Source organism: Camelus ferus, chromosome 16 (assembly GCF_009834535.1).
Source record: "Camelus ferus isolate YT-003-E chromosome 16, BCGSAC_Cfer_1.0, whole genome shotgun sequence".
In the NCBI taxonomy this organism is placed as follows: Eukaryota; Metazoa; Chordata; class Mammalia; order Artiodactyla; family Camelidae; genus Camelus; species Camelus ferus.
The window spans coordinates 37399325-37416549 of record NC_045711.1 but is presented as its reverse complement, the minus strand read 5'-3'; the positions used below and the strand labels follow the sequence as shown (position 1 = coordinate 37416549).

The 17225-nt window shown below is 52.4% G+C and overlaps 2 protein-coding genes across 2 annotated transcripts in view; both read left to right on the top strand.

The window, feature by feature from the left end:
- Positions 1 to 1772, top strand: part of MAP3K14 (mitogen-activated protein kinase kinase kinase 14) — a 40139-nt gene extending 38367 nt beyond the window's left edge. The window contains exon 16 of the mRNA XM_032457423.1: positions 170 to 1772. Coding sequence (XP_032313314.1) covers positions 170 to 334 — 165 coding nt within the window. The 3' untranslated portion in view covers positions 335 to 1772. The remainder of the gene's footprint in view (positions 1 to 169) is intronic.
- On the top strand, positions 1333 to 17192 carry SPATA32 (spermatogenesis associated 32). The gene is made up of 12 exons (XM_032498603.1): positions 1333 to 1392; positions 2202 to 2512; positions 10162 to 10216; positions 10528 to 11483; positions 13973 to 14197; positions 14321 to 14367; positions 15210 to 15353; positions 15694 to 15765; positions 15849 to 15969; positions 16214 to 16392; positions 16498 to 16650; positions 17041 to 17192. Exons 1-12 carry the CDS (start codon positions 1333 to 1335, stop codon positions 17172 to 17174), a joined length of 2457 nt encoding a protein of 818 aa, XP_032354494.1. The 3' UTR covers positions 17175 to 17192.
- The last annotated feature ends 33 nt before the right edge of the window (positions 17193 to 17225 follow it).

Here is a 17225-nt window from a genome sequence, read left to right as displayed (position 1 = left end):
TGTGGTTCTCTGCATCCTCCAGAATGGAAGATGGATAATGCCCTCAGGGCTGCCTGCTGGGCTGGAGGGAGGTATCTCTTAGCGCAGCAGGAGACCACCAGCTCTAGATTCCTAGGAAGCTTCAGCGCCCCTTGCCACTCTCAGGCCCACTGGTTTGCTCTGCCCCCAGATCCCAGCTGCAGCCTTCAGCTTGGTGACCAAGGACGGGCAGCCCGTGCGCTATGACATGGAGGTGCCAGACTCGGGCATTGACCTGCAATGCACCCTGGCCCCTGACGGCAGCTTCGCCTGGAGCTGGAGGGTCAAGCATGGCCAGCTGGAGAACAGGCCCTAACCAGCCTCCCACCACCGGCTCCACTCAGCCAGAAACAGCCTTCCTTCTTGGTGCTCAGTGCTGCCCCTGAGACAGTGGCTCAGCAGTGGGACCAGGGACTGGCAGCAGTAAGGTGGGGACTAGCAAAACACCTCCCACGATCTCCCACCTGTGTCCTGCCTGCCCCCACATGAGGAAGAAGGCAGGAGGCCTCTTCCCACGGGGAACAAAGAGGATCTTCTCTGCATTGGTCCTAACAAGCTGGCCTGACCCGTTAGGATCAGTGACCACTTGCTGGCAGTCAGGGGAGAGCGACTTCCAGCCCAGGTCAGGGAGGGGTGAGCAAGCCCCTCCCTCAGTCTCCAGGTAGATGTAAGGGTGTGGCATGTCTAACGACTCACACCCGGGCCCAGTACACGCCCAGGGCAGCAGGTGTGCCTGCCCTTGGCTTAATGCGGGGCCCTCTCACCCCCTCGCCCGGCCTTGCCTGGCCAGCAAACCCCTTTTTAGCTCTAGGAACTTTTCAGACCAAGTCAGGGAGAGAGGAATGCCTGACACTGGGGGTCTCCCTAAGAGAGAACACCACCCTTCTCATGGTGTTTCAACACAGGCCCTGAGCTGAGCACAGCTTCAGCCAAGGACCAGAGAAGGCATTTCAATTAAACTGTTCTCAGCCCCTAAGCACTTGCCCCTTTGCTGCTGGCCACCAGTCTTACCCAGAGCAGCAGGCCCCGAGCCCCAACCACAGGCCCACCCACTGCCCCTACCTAGCTGGTACTCAGCTCCCTCATCCTAGAAGTGAAGGGTGACTTGAGACCTACATGACAGGAACAGTCTGAGGATGGGGCACAACAGACACAAAAGAAAGCCGTAGGCGCTGCCATTACCCAGGCTCTCACATCCTCACACCAGCTTCCTGAGACACGGCTCAGGCACCACACTCACTGACCCTGCCCCGCCCCTGGTCTCAGGGGCACCGCCAGCTGCACTTTGCACTCTGATGACCTCAAAGCACTTTCATGGCTGCCCTCCAGAAGGGCGGCCAGCGGTTCCGCATGAGCACAAGGCCAGGAGATGGGGTGAAGGGACCCAAATCTTGACCCTTCTCCATGCGTGTGACCCCTCAAACACCCTCCAGACTTCTGTAAGATGAGTTCCCCCCAACCCATCGCCCCAGCCAAGCCTCTTCTTTGTGGTAGGGCTGATCAGGACTCATGTAGCATTAATCAACTGTGAATCATTGTGGGGTGAGGGGTGTGTCCCCTGAGATTCCTCCTGGGGAGAAGCTTGTCCCCACATCTTGCCAAATTGGCCTCTCTCCAGCTATCCACATCAAGCCATACTGCTCCCCAGGGAGAGACCCCCGGCCCCCAGTACGTGAAGAACTGCAGCCTTGGTACTGCCAAGTTCAGGTTGTAGAGAACTCTTTGTAAGCAATAAAGTTTGGGGTGATGATAAAGGTGTTTAGGCCATGGCTGTCTCCACCCTCACCTGCCTGTTTGCTGCTTCCCTTTGCCTCCTTGGTGGGATCTTGTCAAGCCTGCCCCTGGTTTCAGGCAGAGACTGTTTTCAGCCCTTGTGTGGGGCTACTTTTCCCACCACTCCTCCCAGTGGGTGCTTCCAAATCCACCTGTAGGCTACCCATTCAGACCAGTTAGGCAAGATACCCCACCTGATGACAGAAGGGAATTCCCTGGCCAAACACTGCCAGGCTGAGGGGAGGAGGATAAAGACGCCAAGGCCTGGGCAGCAGGTTTTTGGAGATCCCTGAGCACCCAGAAGGGGCAGCAGCCTTGTGCCTGTGTGCCCAGGACAGGTGTAAAGGTCAGCCCAGCGGACCCAAGGCTTACAGGTCGCTGCCCTCCTCACTGCCCTGGGCCTGCTTCAGAGAGTAGAGCCGCCCGTCCTGTATCTCCGGAGAGGGGCTCTGGCTGCGGGGAGGGGTGGACTCACCTTCTACGGAGGACCTCCCCCAACCGCCAAGCCCACCCACGCCAGGAATCGGGAGCGCTGTTTCCTACCCGCGGGGTCGCGCAAGAAACGTCACAGAGGCGGCGACATCACAGGCGCCTGCGCCCCCGGCATCTCCACCGCCCCCCACGGACCCTCACCAAAGAGCGCACTGGAGGCGGAGGGGCAGCAGCCACCAGCCCGCTCCCCGCCTCCCCGACAGAGCCTCGGTCAGCATGGGGGTGACAGGTGGGAGCGGGCGGGCGCGCGGCGGGGCGGAGCCAGGCGCGGAGGGAGGGCGGGGGCGGGGCGGACTGGGATCCGCCCGGGGCCCTGCAGCTGCTCCCAAAGCCCCGGGAGCCTGAGAGAAAGGTCGACCCCAGCCAAAACCCCTCGCCGTCCCCGCTACCTGGTGCTACCCTGACTACCACACCCACGGTCGGCCCTACGCGGCGCACAAGCGGGTGTGTGCACAGACACGTGCACACCGTGGGGTAAAGGCCGCAGACTCGGCGAGTTCTTGGCGGGCTTCTCTGTGCCCCGGAGACGACTCATGAATGATCCTAGACTGCAGAGAAACCCCAAAATCAAGTCAAGTTGTCCTTGGTTGATGGTTGGAGCTTTGCAGGAAAAAACAATCTGCGTTAACAAATCTTTGAGCGCCTCCTTTGTGCTTTGCCCTGTGTTCTGTACCAATGAGCAAAGATGTTTGCTCCGCAGGGCCCAGGACCTCCCAGGCTCAGATCCCTCCTCTCCCCGCCCCCAAATCGGGGCCTTCTTGGGGCCTTCTCTCCTAGGAGGAAGTGGGCCAGTATTCAAAATGTGCCAAGAACTGACAACCAGAGAGCAGCTTTTCCTGTCTCAAATCTGTAGGCCAAACTGATGCAGACACCTGAAATCACTCCTGCAACATTTATTGCCCCAACTCTGGGACTTCCTCTTGTGCTAGGCCCTAAGTCTGATGCGTTAACTAAAAGTTAAAATGTAACTTGGACAGCTAAGTGTGTCACAGAGATGACCACACTGGAGATTTGAGTTGGATTGTCAGGCATGAATAGGATTTTGCCAGGAGAGAGACTTTCTGGGTATTGGAAATACAATGTGCAAAGGCACTGAGGCACAAAAAGTCCTGCCACGCTCCAGGGTGCCTTGGGCTTGGGACAAGGGAGGGAGCTGGAGAGCAAGAGATGAAAAAAGAAGACAGAGGCAGACCATGCAGGATCTCTGAGGCCTCTATAGAGTCTGGACGGGAGCAGAGGCAAGTGTGATGCAGCAGCTCACTCTGGGATCATTGAGAAGCCCAGGCTGGTGGACATGGCAGGGAGTGTGATTCAGCAGTCCAGTTAGAGGCCTAAAGAAATTTCAGAGCACAATGGTTAGCATCCTGGGGTTTGGAGTTAGTCTGATCCACGTTCAGCTCATGGCACTGCTCTTAAGAGCTGTGTGACCTTGTACAAGTTCCCTCATCTGTGAGAAGAGAGTCATGGCCACCTGTGCGTAGTAGTGGCTATGAGGATTGAATGTGTGCAAATCACTCAGCATGGAGTGTTGATGGGTGTAAGTCCTAAATTTGTGTTGACTTGGGTGTCGGAAGATGAGCGAGGCAGTGGGAGATGGAGAAAGGGATGTGCACAAGGTCAGCATTAGCAGTGGTGGGAACGTCAGAAGCTGGGGAAGTGAGGCGGGTCACAAGTGACCCAGGTTTCTAATTAGGGTGACAGGATGAAGGATGAATCAGGGAATGGGGAGAGGGGTTATCAAGAGACAAGAGATTGGAGAGAAAGACAGGTCAGACATGCAGAACCATGTTGGCTGTGCTAGAGTCTGGCCACCACGCTGTGACTTGAGGTCAGAAATGGAAAATAAACTGCAGGGTTTGGCGGAGTGAGAGAGCGAAGGAATTCATTTCTCTGCACAGACTTTTGCTGAGCATCCATCTTGTGCCAGACTCTGTGCAGAGGGTCAGAGATTCAAAATGAGCAGCCCACACACTCTGCCCACCTCTAATTGAGGGTCAGCCAGAAGTCACGCACTTAAGAGGTCTGCAGGGGCAGGATGGGAGCAACTGAAGGAGGAGTCCCTAGCCCAGTGACTCCAGGTAGATTCTGGAAGGTCTTCAGAAAGAGGTGAGCCCTGAGCATCATTACAATAGGAAACAGGAGAATTCCAGACAGGAGGATACATCTCAGGCTCTGATAAGGAATCTGTAGTGTTTTGGACAAGGTGAAGTTGAGGTCTCCTGAGGGAGAAGTGTATAATGAGTGACTGCAGTTTGAGTCTGGAGCTCAGAAGAAATGGGAATAAGAAATAGAGACTGGAGGGTCTCCTGTGGTCACAGCCACAAGCTTGAAAGTTCTAAGGGGTCAGGGACAGTGTATGTTCATCACAATATCCTCAGCCCCTAGCAGAGTGCCTAGACCAGGCTCAACATTTTCTTTTATCAAAGAAATGTATGTGGTTAAATAGTAATGAAGAGCTTATTCAGTGATGAGAAGCAAGAATCCCCTACACCGCACCCCTAGTCTCTCTCCTCTGTGCAGCCACTGTTGTTTCATTTAAACTTTTTCTGCCTAGTTACCTTATTATCTCTCTAGAAGTTCACAGGCTCTTTCTTAGTTTATCAGCTCCTGACAGTACCACCTTTCTGCTCTAATGGCACCACCTTCCCCTATCCTCCCAACATCAGTTGTTTTGAGATCTGCTGATACCTTTGTAAATTTAACATATTTTTATCTTCTTTAAAAAAAATAAACTTTAGACAGTATCTTTTAATACTATAAATAGTAAGATGAAATTTTTAGTGCCCTTACCCTTCCCTTCAGCTTTCCTCTCTGAAGGAAGTCTCCCAAAGACTAACCTGTATTTTTATTATTTAAATATCAAGGTTGGTAACATTTACATTTTCTCATCACCATAATTGTTTTCCAAATTTTGTCTATATATTGATTCTAAAAGTTGAAAGTTAATAAACAGGATTTACATTATTGTGACTACATAACTACTGTTCACTGCAGAACCCAGGTACCACAGTTACCTTTTCTTTCTCATGTAGCTTTTTGTTTTACCTGGAGTTTTTAGTTGCCTTTTCCTTGTACTCTTTGGTTTGATTATAATCTTCATTTTCTTCAACCTCTAACCACCATCCATTCTGTCTGGTTTTCTTTATTTCAAAGATGTACTTCCCAGGACCCTCCATCCTCTTACACCAATGTGTACTGGTTGTAGGCCTCTATACTGTTAACATCCTGGGACTTAACTGCTTTCCTAAGGTGGACACACTATTTTATTCCTGACTCTCTTATTTTACACCTTTATTTTACTTTAACACACCCTCAAAAAACTTCCTAAAAAAAAAAAAAGAGGAGGTAAATTTTCTGAGTCTTTCCATGTCTGAAATGGTAGTTTGGCTGGATATAACATTCTAGGTTAAAAACAATTTTCCTCAGAATTTAAAAGGTAACCATTGTTACTAACTCTGCTGCTAGTATGATTCTCCTCCCCTCGTAGATGACTGATTTTTCTACTTTAGAAGCATTTAGGAATTCATTGTTCCTGGTGCAGTGAACTTTTACAGCAAGGATCTTTTGACATCTGTAGTGCTAGGCATTCAGTAAACTCTTTTAAGCCAATGATACCCTTCAGCTTAGGGAAATTTTGATTTCTCCTTTCTTCATGTTCTCTATTCTTTCTAGATCTCCCTTCTATACCCGAGAATTGGACTTCCTATTCATCCTTTTCTCTCACATTGTATTGATATTTTGATTCCATTTTCTGGGAAGATTCTCTGTGTTTTATTTTCCAATTCTGTTTGGCCGAAAAGCTCTTTCTCTTCTTGATTCTTTTTAAATAGTATCCTGTTCTTGTTTTTTTTTGTTTGTTTGTTTGTTTGGATATAATATATATATTGTTCAGTATCTTCATCTCTGACTCTCTGAAGATGATTGGAGTTTTTCTTTAGGTTTCCTTCTGTTTCTCAAATTACCTCTGGAACTCTGGAGTCATCTTTTCTCTTGATCTGTTATTGCATGCTGGCAGTTTCCTCAAATGTCTGGTGATGTTTGGTTGTCCATGTTTAAGAATGAAATTGTAAAATGCTGATTGGGACCTGTGACTGCAGGACTCATTGCCTGGCAGATGTCATTTTAGGGTAACCAGAAAGAAATCAGACATATATCTGGCTAATTCAAGAAGACCAACAAAACTGATAAACTGAACAGGAAAAAAAGAAGCCAAAAATGACCAATATGAGGAATGAAAGAGATGACATCACTATAGACTCTACAGATATGAAAGAGGATAATAAGGGAATGTTATGAACAAAGTATGCCAATAAATTTGACAACTTAGGTGAAATGGACAAATTCCTAAAAAAAAAAAAAACTCGAAAGCTTACTCAAGAAGAAACATATTCTGGAGATGGATAGTGGTGATGGTTGCACACTAATGTGAAGGTACTAAAAAAGTTAAAATGGGCAATTTCATGTTATGTGTATTTTACAACAATAAAAAAGAAGAAATAGGCAGACTAAATAGCCCTGTATCTATTTTTTAAAGTTTGATTTATAATTAACAATCTCCCCACAAGGAAACTCCAGGCCCAGGTTCATAAGCTTCATCTGTGAATTCTACCAAATATAAGGAAAAATAATACGGATTTTAAACAAACTCTTTCAGAAAATTGAAGAGGGGATACTTCTTAACTCATTCTATGAGGCCAGCATTACTATAATATGACAACCTGACAGACATTATAAGAAAATAAAATTACACACCGATATACCTCATGAACATGTGTGTGAAAATTCTTTTTAAAAGCAAATCAGATTCAATAATGTATAGAAAAATAATACATTATGACCAAATGAGATTTATCCCAGGAATGCAAGATTGATTTAACATTTAAAAAATCAATTTATTTTACCATAAACAAAATATAAAAGAATTATTAGCAAAATAATATGTAACATTTATATGTTAACATATTATAATATATGCTATGTATAAGATACATAATACATTAGCAGAATATAAAAGAAAACCATATGATCATCTCAATAAATGCAGAAAAAGCATCAGAAAAAAACCAAGCATCCCTTCCTAATTAAAATCTAAGTAAACTAGAAACAGTATGGAAATTCCTCAACCTGCTAAGAGTCACCTAGGAGAAAAAATCCAACTAACATTATACTTAATGGTGAAATATTGAATGCAATCTCCCTAAGCTCAGGAACAAAGCAAGGATGTCTACCCTCAATTCTATTCAACACTGTACTAGAGATTATTCTCAGTGCAGTAAGGCAAGAAAAAGAAGAGACATCCAGATTGGGTTGAGTCACACACATTATTGTTTGTGTAGAAAACCCTATGGAATCTTTTAAAAAAGAAAAAGTTTCTAGAACTAATAAGATTTTAGAATGGTTGCAGGATATAAGATCAATACATTTCTATATAATAGCAACCTGCAATTGGAAATTAAAATTATTTCACATACTACAGAATGTCACTTGGATCCCTAATAGAACATTGCCAAGTTGGGAACAGAGGACCCAAGTTAAGTCAACCTCAGATTTTTGCTTCCAAACCCCTGCGCTGCAATGAGGTTCATACCGTAATAATTTCTTCTATCCGCATCCAGTTGCTGTGGATATGGGAGGGTTAAATTTCCCAGAGAAGCTTTGTAAAGCAAGCAAGGAAGACTGTGGCATCAGAAACCTGAGGAACAGCAGCAGTTGGGGCAGGTAGAGTTGGAGATGAAGAGAGACATGAGGAGGAAGCCGAGGGGTGGTCAAAGGAAGAATGGTGGTCAAGGACGTGACAGGTTCTGAAGAGACCACTGAGCTGGCCACTGGGAGCCTGTCCCTGTCCCTAGCCCAGCCAGCCAGCTGATCCCAGATCCCGCAGCCCAGGCTGAACATGGATGCACCCAAATGCCAGGGCCAGGACCGGCCATTCAAGGACCCTCCCCAGCCTCTACTTCTCTAGGAAGAGGCCACAGCACATTCTAATCCTTCTGATCTAATCCTGGGAGCAATTCTTCTCAGCTAGAGCCAAGGTTGTCACTTCCTGCCACACTGCAGGCTCATAGGAACCCAGCTTGCCCATTGCCATGATGGCCTCTCCATCAACCCCTATCCACTACTCTGGAGAACAGAGAATGGGACATCCTGGTGGTCCCCACCCCCAAAGGATGAAAATGAAACTTCTGCAGTAAAAGATACAAGCTTCTAGAAAAGGGACTGGAGTTGGGGGACCCCTCCCAAGGAGTTAGTCTCCTCTATGGAGGGTGATCGGAGTTCATAAATAATCAGATGGGTATCAGCATCGCCTTATATATCAAGCACCTGGGGTAAGAACCCTGGCCTGGAATTGGGGTCAGTGGCCCCAGGGTGTGATGGAGTGAGAAGCCAGGGAAAGAGAGAAGAGGTTTCAGGGTAGGAGAGGCCAGGATTAGGGTGAGCAGCAGATCTGAAGCCTGGACAGAGAGAGTGGTGAAAGAAGGCAGGAGAGCAGGAATGGAGGGAGGTGAAGAAGGTTCATCTGGGCATGATGGGGAACCCCACACAGTTGTGGGCTCCAGGGTAGGACAGCACGCAGGCAGGGGAACTAAGAGTTTCTTGAGTCAAACCTGCATTTAATTCCTGCCTTTCCGAATAATCAGCTGAGGGACCTTGGGCAAATGACTCTTCTCATTTTTTGTGTTGAATCAATGAGCTAAAGCATATAAAGTGCTCAGCATGATACCTGGGCTAGAAGCACTCAATCAAAGGAAGCAACTACTGCTAGTATCTGCCCTTATGGAGGACGGTGATGGATCAGGGAGAGTGGAGGGGAGCAAACGTGGAGGATAGGGCTGGTGACACTGGCAAGGGAGAGCGAGGAGACGAGGGGCAGGATGGAAGAGGAGATGGCAAATGGGCTTAGGTAAGGGACAGGGAGGGAAGGGGTGGCTGGACAGCACCACCCGCCTGGGCTCCAGAATCCTTCAGGGACTGTCCCCACCTGCAGCTCCCCTGCCCTCACCTCCTTCTCCCTGCCAGGTGCCAATGGATTTCCCTGCTGTGGCAAGGAGTCGGTGGACATTGTGGATACACAGTGAGAACCAGTCCCCCATTATCATAGGACCTTTCCCCAACCCTCCAAGACCACCAACCCTTACCAGCTGCCACTGCTGCCAAGTTTTCATGTACCCACTCCAACCCAGGATCTCCCTCACCTATCGTGTCCATTTCCAAAATCTCTGAGGGCAGAATCCAGGCCAAAAAGCAGAGAGTGTGGCTACAATCACCCTCTGCTTCCACCACCAGCCCCTGATGACTGAGGGGTGGTGGGGCACACTCAGAGGCATGGATGGGACCTGACCCCTTAGAGCTGCCTATCTCTGAGAACAGAGCTCTCTGTGGTGAGGGTGGGCAGGTGCCTAAGGATGGAGAGGGGGTCACAATGACTGAGCACTGAGGGCAATAGCCAAGATGGCAGCCAACTACCCACAAGAACCAAAGGAACCCTCCACACACATCTCCACACTTCAGATCTGCCATGCTGGGATTGGGCAAGTCTGGGAGAGGGCATGGCTCTGGACTTCTCCCTCTGTGGGGAGCCACTTTCAGGGCACTGGCTCACTGGAATGATTGATTAAATGAAGATTCCTGGGCCTCACCTCCAACGAACCTAGATCCCTCTTTGTAGGTGGGGGGCAACTTGGCAAGCTCTGTAGGCACTTCCTGAACTCACTAAAGTTTGAGACTGTTATTCTAGAACTCTTGGTGGGAGTGGGCTGGGGGCATCTTACCAGCCCCTATACAAGGCAGGGTGCCTTGAGGGCTCCAGAGACCCTCCCTGGAAGCCACCTCACCCACCCCATAGAGCCCTGTCACCCACTCTGTCTCCTTCTGTCTTAGGGGTAACATAAACCAATACCAGTTCCAGCCAACACAAGACGAAGATGAAATGGAGGTAACAGTGGGGAGTGTCACTTCTTAGGGGGCGGGGGGAGGCAAGGGCCAGAGTTCTTTGGGGCCCGTCTTCTCTAAAGCCTGACCAGCCCCTACTCTTGACAATTCTGGGACTCTTGTACCAGGCCAGTGTTGCACAGGCAAGCACACCCAGCTGCCCACGCCACCTCCCTGCCTCAGGTTGGGTCACTTAGAAGAGGCAAGTGTTGGGGAGGAAATGAGCAGGAGGACAAATGGGGCAGGACAGGGAACTGGTGACAGGGAGGACCGCAGGGGCAGGTACCTCCTCAGCTTCCTGTTGAAACCTTACAGCTGGAGAAGGAATTGCTAGAGCTGGAGCCTCCACACAGAGAGGTTGTGGACCTGGACTCAGAATTGGAGCTGGAACAGAAGCCCAAGGCTTCCTCACTGCTGGAGCTGTGCCCCGCAGCCAAGCTCAAGTCCGAGGTCAAGCTGGACACGGAGCCCAAGTTGGAGGTGCCCGATCTGGAATTCTGCAGTGAAGACGCTGGGCCACAGGGGTACAGGATACAGTCACTCCACCCCTACACTGAGGGGCTCACGCAGCAGGACGTTGGCCAATGGCATATGAGGTCAAACTCCAGCTACTTGGGCTCCGCAGAAGATGACCAGGTGTCCACCAACCATCGCTCTATCCGTGTGCAGACCTCAAAGCACCTCTTCTGGGCAGACAAGCTCATCCAGGCCTCAGAACACAGCCTGCAGAAGGCGATCAGCACGCAGCCACAGCCTGTCAAAAAGAGCACAGATGAGACCACCAGCCATCTAGACCAACAGTCGGTCCCCAAGGGCACCATGTGCTCCAAGGAGCAGCTCCAGGACCCCAGTGCCCAGCCAGCTCTTCCAGCCACAGGCTCCCAGGCATCCTCCTCCCCAGCAACCATCGGCCTGGCAGACCTGATCAACTTCGCATCTTCCCTGGCCATGGCCTCCTCCAGCAAGATGGACTTACCCAATTTGGAGCACATGGTCAAAGCCCCACCCCAGAAGGCCACGGAGCCTCCTACAGAGCCCACCATGGATGAGCCAGAGCAGGAAAAGCTCACTAATGAGTTGCTAGAGAAGCCACCAGAGAAACCACTAGAAGCCGGGGAGCTGCAGAAAGCTCTGAAGCAGAAAGACAAGAGTTTCCCCCACCCTTACCTTGACTTCAGCAAGCAGGGGTTCAAGAGTGCCAATATTGAAGGGGAAGTGAAGTTTCTCCAGCCCCCGAACATGTCCCCTCAGCTGCAAGAAGCTGTGAAAGAGTAAGTGAGGCTGGCCCAGGGGAGGGCAGTGCTCTGATGTGGGGTTGGGGGGCACAGCCAGGTGCAGGTAGCGGACAGTGGAATGAGGGGCTGGCTGCGGATGGGGTGAGCTGTGATGTCTCAACCTCAGTGACCTCATAAAGGCTGCTGGAAACCAGGTTCCAGTGACCTGAGGTGCAGTGCCGAAGCCAGGACTGCAGGAGGCCCGGGAACTATGGAGGGTGAGCGCTCCAGGGCTCAGGCAGGGATGTGGGTTCAAAATGGGAAGGGCCATTCTAGCATTAGGAAGCTTCTCACCCAGAGCATAGCTGGCCTCACCCTCACTGGAAATGCTCAGGCATTTCTGGCCTGCTGAGAACCCGATGGCTCCAGCCCTGGTTTCAGGACACCTCCATCAGGCTGAGAATGAGGGCACAGGGTTCCCAGCACCCCGTGCTGGTGATGCATGAACACAACAGACTGTCAGCTGCCCATCAGTGTGGGCAGGAAGAGGCCCTTGTAGCCCCAGGGCCTTGCTCAGAGGGGCCTCTGGGCTCATCCCACTCCCCTGACCCTTCCACTGGGGCCCAAGTGACGCTTTCTCTTTTGTGTTGCAGCTCGGTGCCGGGAACCAAGAAAGGGAATCCATTATTGCTGAAAATTCATTTTAAGCTGTCGTCCCCTAATTCCCCAGAGAAATGACTAGACAAAACCAGTAAAGCCTCCAGTGCTGACCCCCGGCTTAGACTTTTTGTGCAAACGCTCCTGAACCAGTGAGCTCATCTTGCTGCAGCATCCCGGTCTCAATTTTTTTAGGGATGCCAACCCCATTTTTAGCTACCCCCGCCCCAGGGCTCTGCCAGCCCTGCTTTGTCCCTGCTCTCTCCCCATGTGTAGTTCCACTTCACCTGCATCTAGCCAGACCTCTGGGCCAGCAACAAAGACTCATAACTAGTCTTGGGGAGGCCTCGGTACCATTTCTAGGGCTTCTGTTTCTTAGATCATTAGGGCATCCCAAATGGGGCATGCTGGGATCATCTGAAGCGAGAGCCTCCTGAGGGTGGGGCTGGGCAGGTGAGAAGGTGTCTGGAGTGAATTCTTCCTGCTTCTCTCCGTGGGGAAGGCCTGGCTTGGGGAAGGGATGGGGTCCAGGGCTTGAAGGGAAGAATGAAGCCAAAGACTTGGTCCTCCAGGGGCCCACAGCCTTGAGTTAGAGGTACCTCCAATGCAGGGGAGAGCCCATGTGTAATAGTGCACTTCCGCATGCAACCCGGATACACACACACACACACACACACACACACTAGCACATTACACACATTCCCTTAACGCATGTACACACAGGCCAAGGTAGCACATTCCCCATGCGCTGTGCACATGGGCACACATAAACACAGTGCCTGTGACCCAGACACGTGTACTAAACATGCACACAAATGCACAAGCCTCCCATGGCGGAGAGGACAGGCCATGTGGGGAAGCTTCTGGAAGAGAAGATGGAGGCAGAAGAGGGAAGGGAATTTGGGGTGTGGGGATGTGGTGGGCAGGAAGAAGGAAGTCAAGGAGAAACAGAAGGGCAGGCAGCACCTCGCCTTGGGCCCCAGTGAGCCTCGAGATCTACTCCAGGCCACAGCTCCCCAACAAGTGAAAGCCCAGCCTTGCAGGTGCTTGAGGGCGGCTGAGGACGGACATGCCCAGGGCCTGGGAGAGTGGGACTTGGAGGGGGTCAGCAGTGAGGAATGGTCCAGGGGCCAGAGAAGGGAGCAGGAGGCTGGGAGGAGGGATGAAGAAGAGACACAGAGGTGAGCGTCAGGGAGGGGCTAGGCCAGAAGCGTCATTTGGCTATTGGAGTGCATCTTCCTGAAGTATTCTTTTAATGTGGTTTATGGGTTTGCATTGTTTGGAAGAAAGGATCCTTCCCTCCCAGGGGGCCTAGGGTTAGTTAGGCCACAGCCCCACCTTGGCTGGACCCCACCCTCCCACGCCTTGACTTCAGGCCTTCTCCAGGGCCTGTTTCTCCCCTGGGCCTCTGCTATCCTGTTAGCTTTTGGAGTGGAGTCACAAATTTACATACCTTTAGGGAGGCAGAAACTCAAAAGAATAAAGCAGCAGGTTCCCCAGCAGAGAGGAGGAGACCTGTAGTGAGGGAGACACTCACCCCTGCCAAAAGTTGTTAAAATCTACCCCAAAGCCAGCCTGGGGGCTGCGGGCCTGGGGCACTGGACCAGCATCCAAGCCTGTGACTCTGCCTTTCAGGCAGCAGAGGGCAAAAGAGCAAGAGATCACCATCAGCAAAGAGAACGTACAGGTGACCAGGGCTCAGGGAAAGTCCCCTACTACTCCAAACTACTGCCCCCAGGATCCCCTGGGGAGAGGACTGGGGGTGCAGGCTGGCGTGGGGGATCCTGGGATGTGAAGCTGTGCACTCACAGGTCTGATCCCGGGTCGCCTGGAGTCTGAGCACTCAAGTGGGCTAGGCCCCTCTGCCCTGTCTTCTCCCCACCTCCAAGGCTACCACAGAAGCCTCAGAGACTGCTCACGCGAGACCCAGGAGAGGAGCAGACTGGCAGGATGCAGAAGGGGAGGCTGCAGCAGCGCGCTGCCCTGCTGACCCAGACAGAGCCAGCAGCGGCCACAGCCCCAGGGGCTGAGCAGGCCTCGCAGAGGGCAAAGGAGGTCAAGGGTCTTGCGGCCACCCATACAGGACAGTCAGGCCCAAACACTGGGCCTCAGAGGTGAGGGCAGGGATGCGAGGCCAGGCCTGGGGTGCTGGGTTTGGGGAAAGGCCTGCCTGCCTGGCCTGGCATCTCTCTGTAGCAGGTGCCAAGGCCTTTTCCAACCTCTTCCACCTGAGGCAGCTTTGCAGACAAGATCCTACTACCCCTGACACCCCAGCAGCTGGCAGGTGAGGGCCTCAGGGCTGGGAGCAGGGAGGAAAACTAGGGGTGCTCAGAGCAGAATACAGCAGGTTGCCTGCCCAGGGGCTGAGGTCACTGCGAGAAGCCAGTGACGGTGTTGTAAACTTGTCCCCACGCCAGTCTAATTTGCTCATATCTATAATTTCTGGGCTCACTGGTGTGTGTGTGTGTGTGTGTGTGTGTGTGTGTGTGTGTGTGTGTGTGAAGGAGGGAGTAAGGGAGGGAGGGACTGGCGGACAGCAAAGTGTTTGGATGGTGGATGATGGATGGTGAGTGGATGAACAAGATGGAAGGAAGAAGGGAAATTGGGAGAATGGATGGAGAAGAAGAATCCGAGGTCCCTGCCCAGCTGGGGTCTGGGGCTGTGGGAGTAGGGGTAGAAGGAATCACTTCTACATTTGGGGGCCTCAATGCCCCCACAAAGATTATGCCCTGATATTGGCAAGGACCCCTTAAAGCAGAATTATTCTATTTATCACCAATAATTTTCAGTGCCTGCCGCAAGGTGCCAGCAGGGTTCCTGGAGCCTGGACTCCAGAGCCAGACTGCTGGGGTCCAAAGCCTAGCATTGCCCTGACTGGTGGAGTGACCTTGGACATGAGGTTTTAATGTGTTTCATATAAACATATCCAAACATAAGTTTTAGATGTGAGAACTGAATGGACCCTTAACAAGTGCCAAGCAGCTATTGTTGTTCTTTATATCAAGTTATAATGCCCAGGGGGATGGAGAACACTAGTCTTCAGTCCCATTGAGCTAGAGTGGGTGGATCTCAGGGTTCCTGTGTGTGCAGTTCACCTCTCCGAACTTCCCCTGTCCCTGCCCCCAGCGTTCCAGGATGTCTTCAAACTGTTCAGCTCCAGCCTGACAGGCACTGTGGACTTGCGCAGCATGAAGGCTGCCCTGGGCAACGCGGGTGTCCGGCTGACCCCGCAGGAAATGTATGAGGCTCTGCAGCAGGCAGACTTGGATGGTGGGTACCCCCATCCCTGTCCTCCTGTCCTCTCTCACCTCTAGCCCTGAAAATGCCTACCTTCCCCACAATATCTCTGGCCTGGTCCTATTTTAAAGTTTCCTATTCCAGGAAGCCTACCCTGATCAACGTGCCTATCCCCTCTCCCCCAACATTTGTGATAATCCTCAACGTGATTTGGGGGTTCCCCAGGGCAAGGACTATTTCTCCCCCACTCAACCAGAGGCAGGACTGGATTCTTTAATGTCTGGAACTGCTGGCAAGCCCTTAACACATCTGCAGGGTAGGATTCCTGCGGGGAACAGGCACCCACAGCAGCCCCTCCTCTCTCTCTTCCCAGGTGATGGAACTGTAAGCTTCAAAGACTTTCTGGGTGTCCTCACTGACAGCCACCGCCTGGCTCAGTCCTTGGGTGAGGGGCAAGGCTGGTGCAGCAAGAGTGGGCCTGGCCTAGGGGAGACTCCTCCTTACCTTTTCCATGTTCTCTGCCCCTAGGCCAGGTGAGGAACAGCCGGGTCTGTGACCCCCAGGGCCGGGAGACTCTGTTCTTAGAGATGATGTTCAGACTGATGAGTCTGGGCTTTGTGCCCCACAAGTCGGTGCAGGAGGTGATGAGGTGGGCACAACTGTACCGAGCTTTGGGGCTCGGGATGGAGGGATTAGACTCTGCCCCGTGCAGGAGTCCCCAGATGTCCCGGCCCCTGAGACGGGAGCCCTGAATTCTGGGTCAGTTTCCTGGGCCCCAACTTGCTCCAGGCCCGAAACAAGTGGCTTCCTGTTCTGTTTTGGTTTCCCTGCGGGTGAGATGGAGAGGACTGGGGGAGGCGGTGTCTGAGGCGGCTACACACTTCTCCCTCGAGGTATTACTCTAAGAAGCAGCGGTCTCTGCGGCTGAACTCGAGTTGGAAGGGCCGGTCCCGCGGCCACTGCAGCACCGGGAGCTCTCACGCGGGCCTCACGTTCTTCTGCCAGGCCGCCCGCCTCAGCGGCCTTTCCAACGCCGAGCTGGCGCGCTCCCTGCACAGACTGCACAAAGCAGGTGCGCCCCGGGCTGGGCGGGGACCTGCGGGGCTGGGGACTCTCTCTCAGGACCCGCTCTCAGTATTGACCCCTCCTTTTCCTCCTGCCGGCTTCCTCGCCCCAGATGTGCGCAGCCCCTACTCCCAGATACCTAACCTGAATGGGCGGACGCAGCCAGAATGCCAGAACCGAACCCCCCGCCTCGACATCGGACTTCCCAAGTCCTACCAGCCCAGCGGCTCCAAGCTCCGGCCCAACCGCGGGCGGTTCAGCCAAGGTGAAAGTCGAGGGAGGTGGGGCCAGCGGGTGGGGCCGGGTCATGTCAGGAGCGGGGCGGGACCGGGAGAAGAGGGGCGGGGAAGATAGAGCGGAGGTGGGGCAGATAGATGGGCCGGACAGGCGGGGAGAGGAGGGGCAGGAGAGGAGTGGTAACAGGACTCCTAGAAATTGGGACTGAACAGGCGGAGATGCAATATGACACAATTCAACGGTGTGACTAAGGATAGGGCGGGACATAAGGAAAAGGGGCGGAGCACGCAGGTAGGAGGCGGGACTGGCGGGAATGGGGCGGGGCCGGCAGGAAGGCTGATTGAGGTGGGGCTAACTCTGCGTCTCTACCCGAAGCACTAGGCTTGACCCTGTGCATGCCCCCTCCGCGCTTCCGCAGGGTTCGTGGGCCAGCCACTAGGGAGTATGCACCCCTCGAAGCGGGCTCCTTCGCCCCCAACGCTAGTGCAGAAGCAGCCCTTCTCCCCCTCTCCAACCTGTTTGCAGAGACCTGCTATGAAGTTGTACAAGTAAAGCGTCTGCTAAGCGAAACGGGCTGCGCGTGGTCGGGGCGGGCACGCAACG

Bases quoted from the DNA above. Each gene is read 5' to 3' on its own strand.
- SPATA32 (XM_032498603.1), top strand. From the start codon at position 1,333: ATGGCTGCCCTCCAGAAGGGCGGCCAGCGGTTCCGCATGAGCACAAGG. The intron at 2,513-10,161 runs GTGGGAGCGGGC...CTTCTGTCTTAG, and splicing joins GGTCAGCATGGGGGTGACAG to GGGTAACATAAACCAATACC. The intron at 16,393-16,497 runs GTGCGCCCCGGG...TCCTCGCCCCAG, and splicing joins GCACAGACTGCACAAAGCAG to ATGTGCGCAGCCCCTACTCC.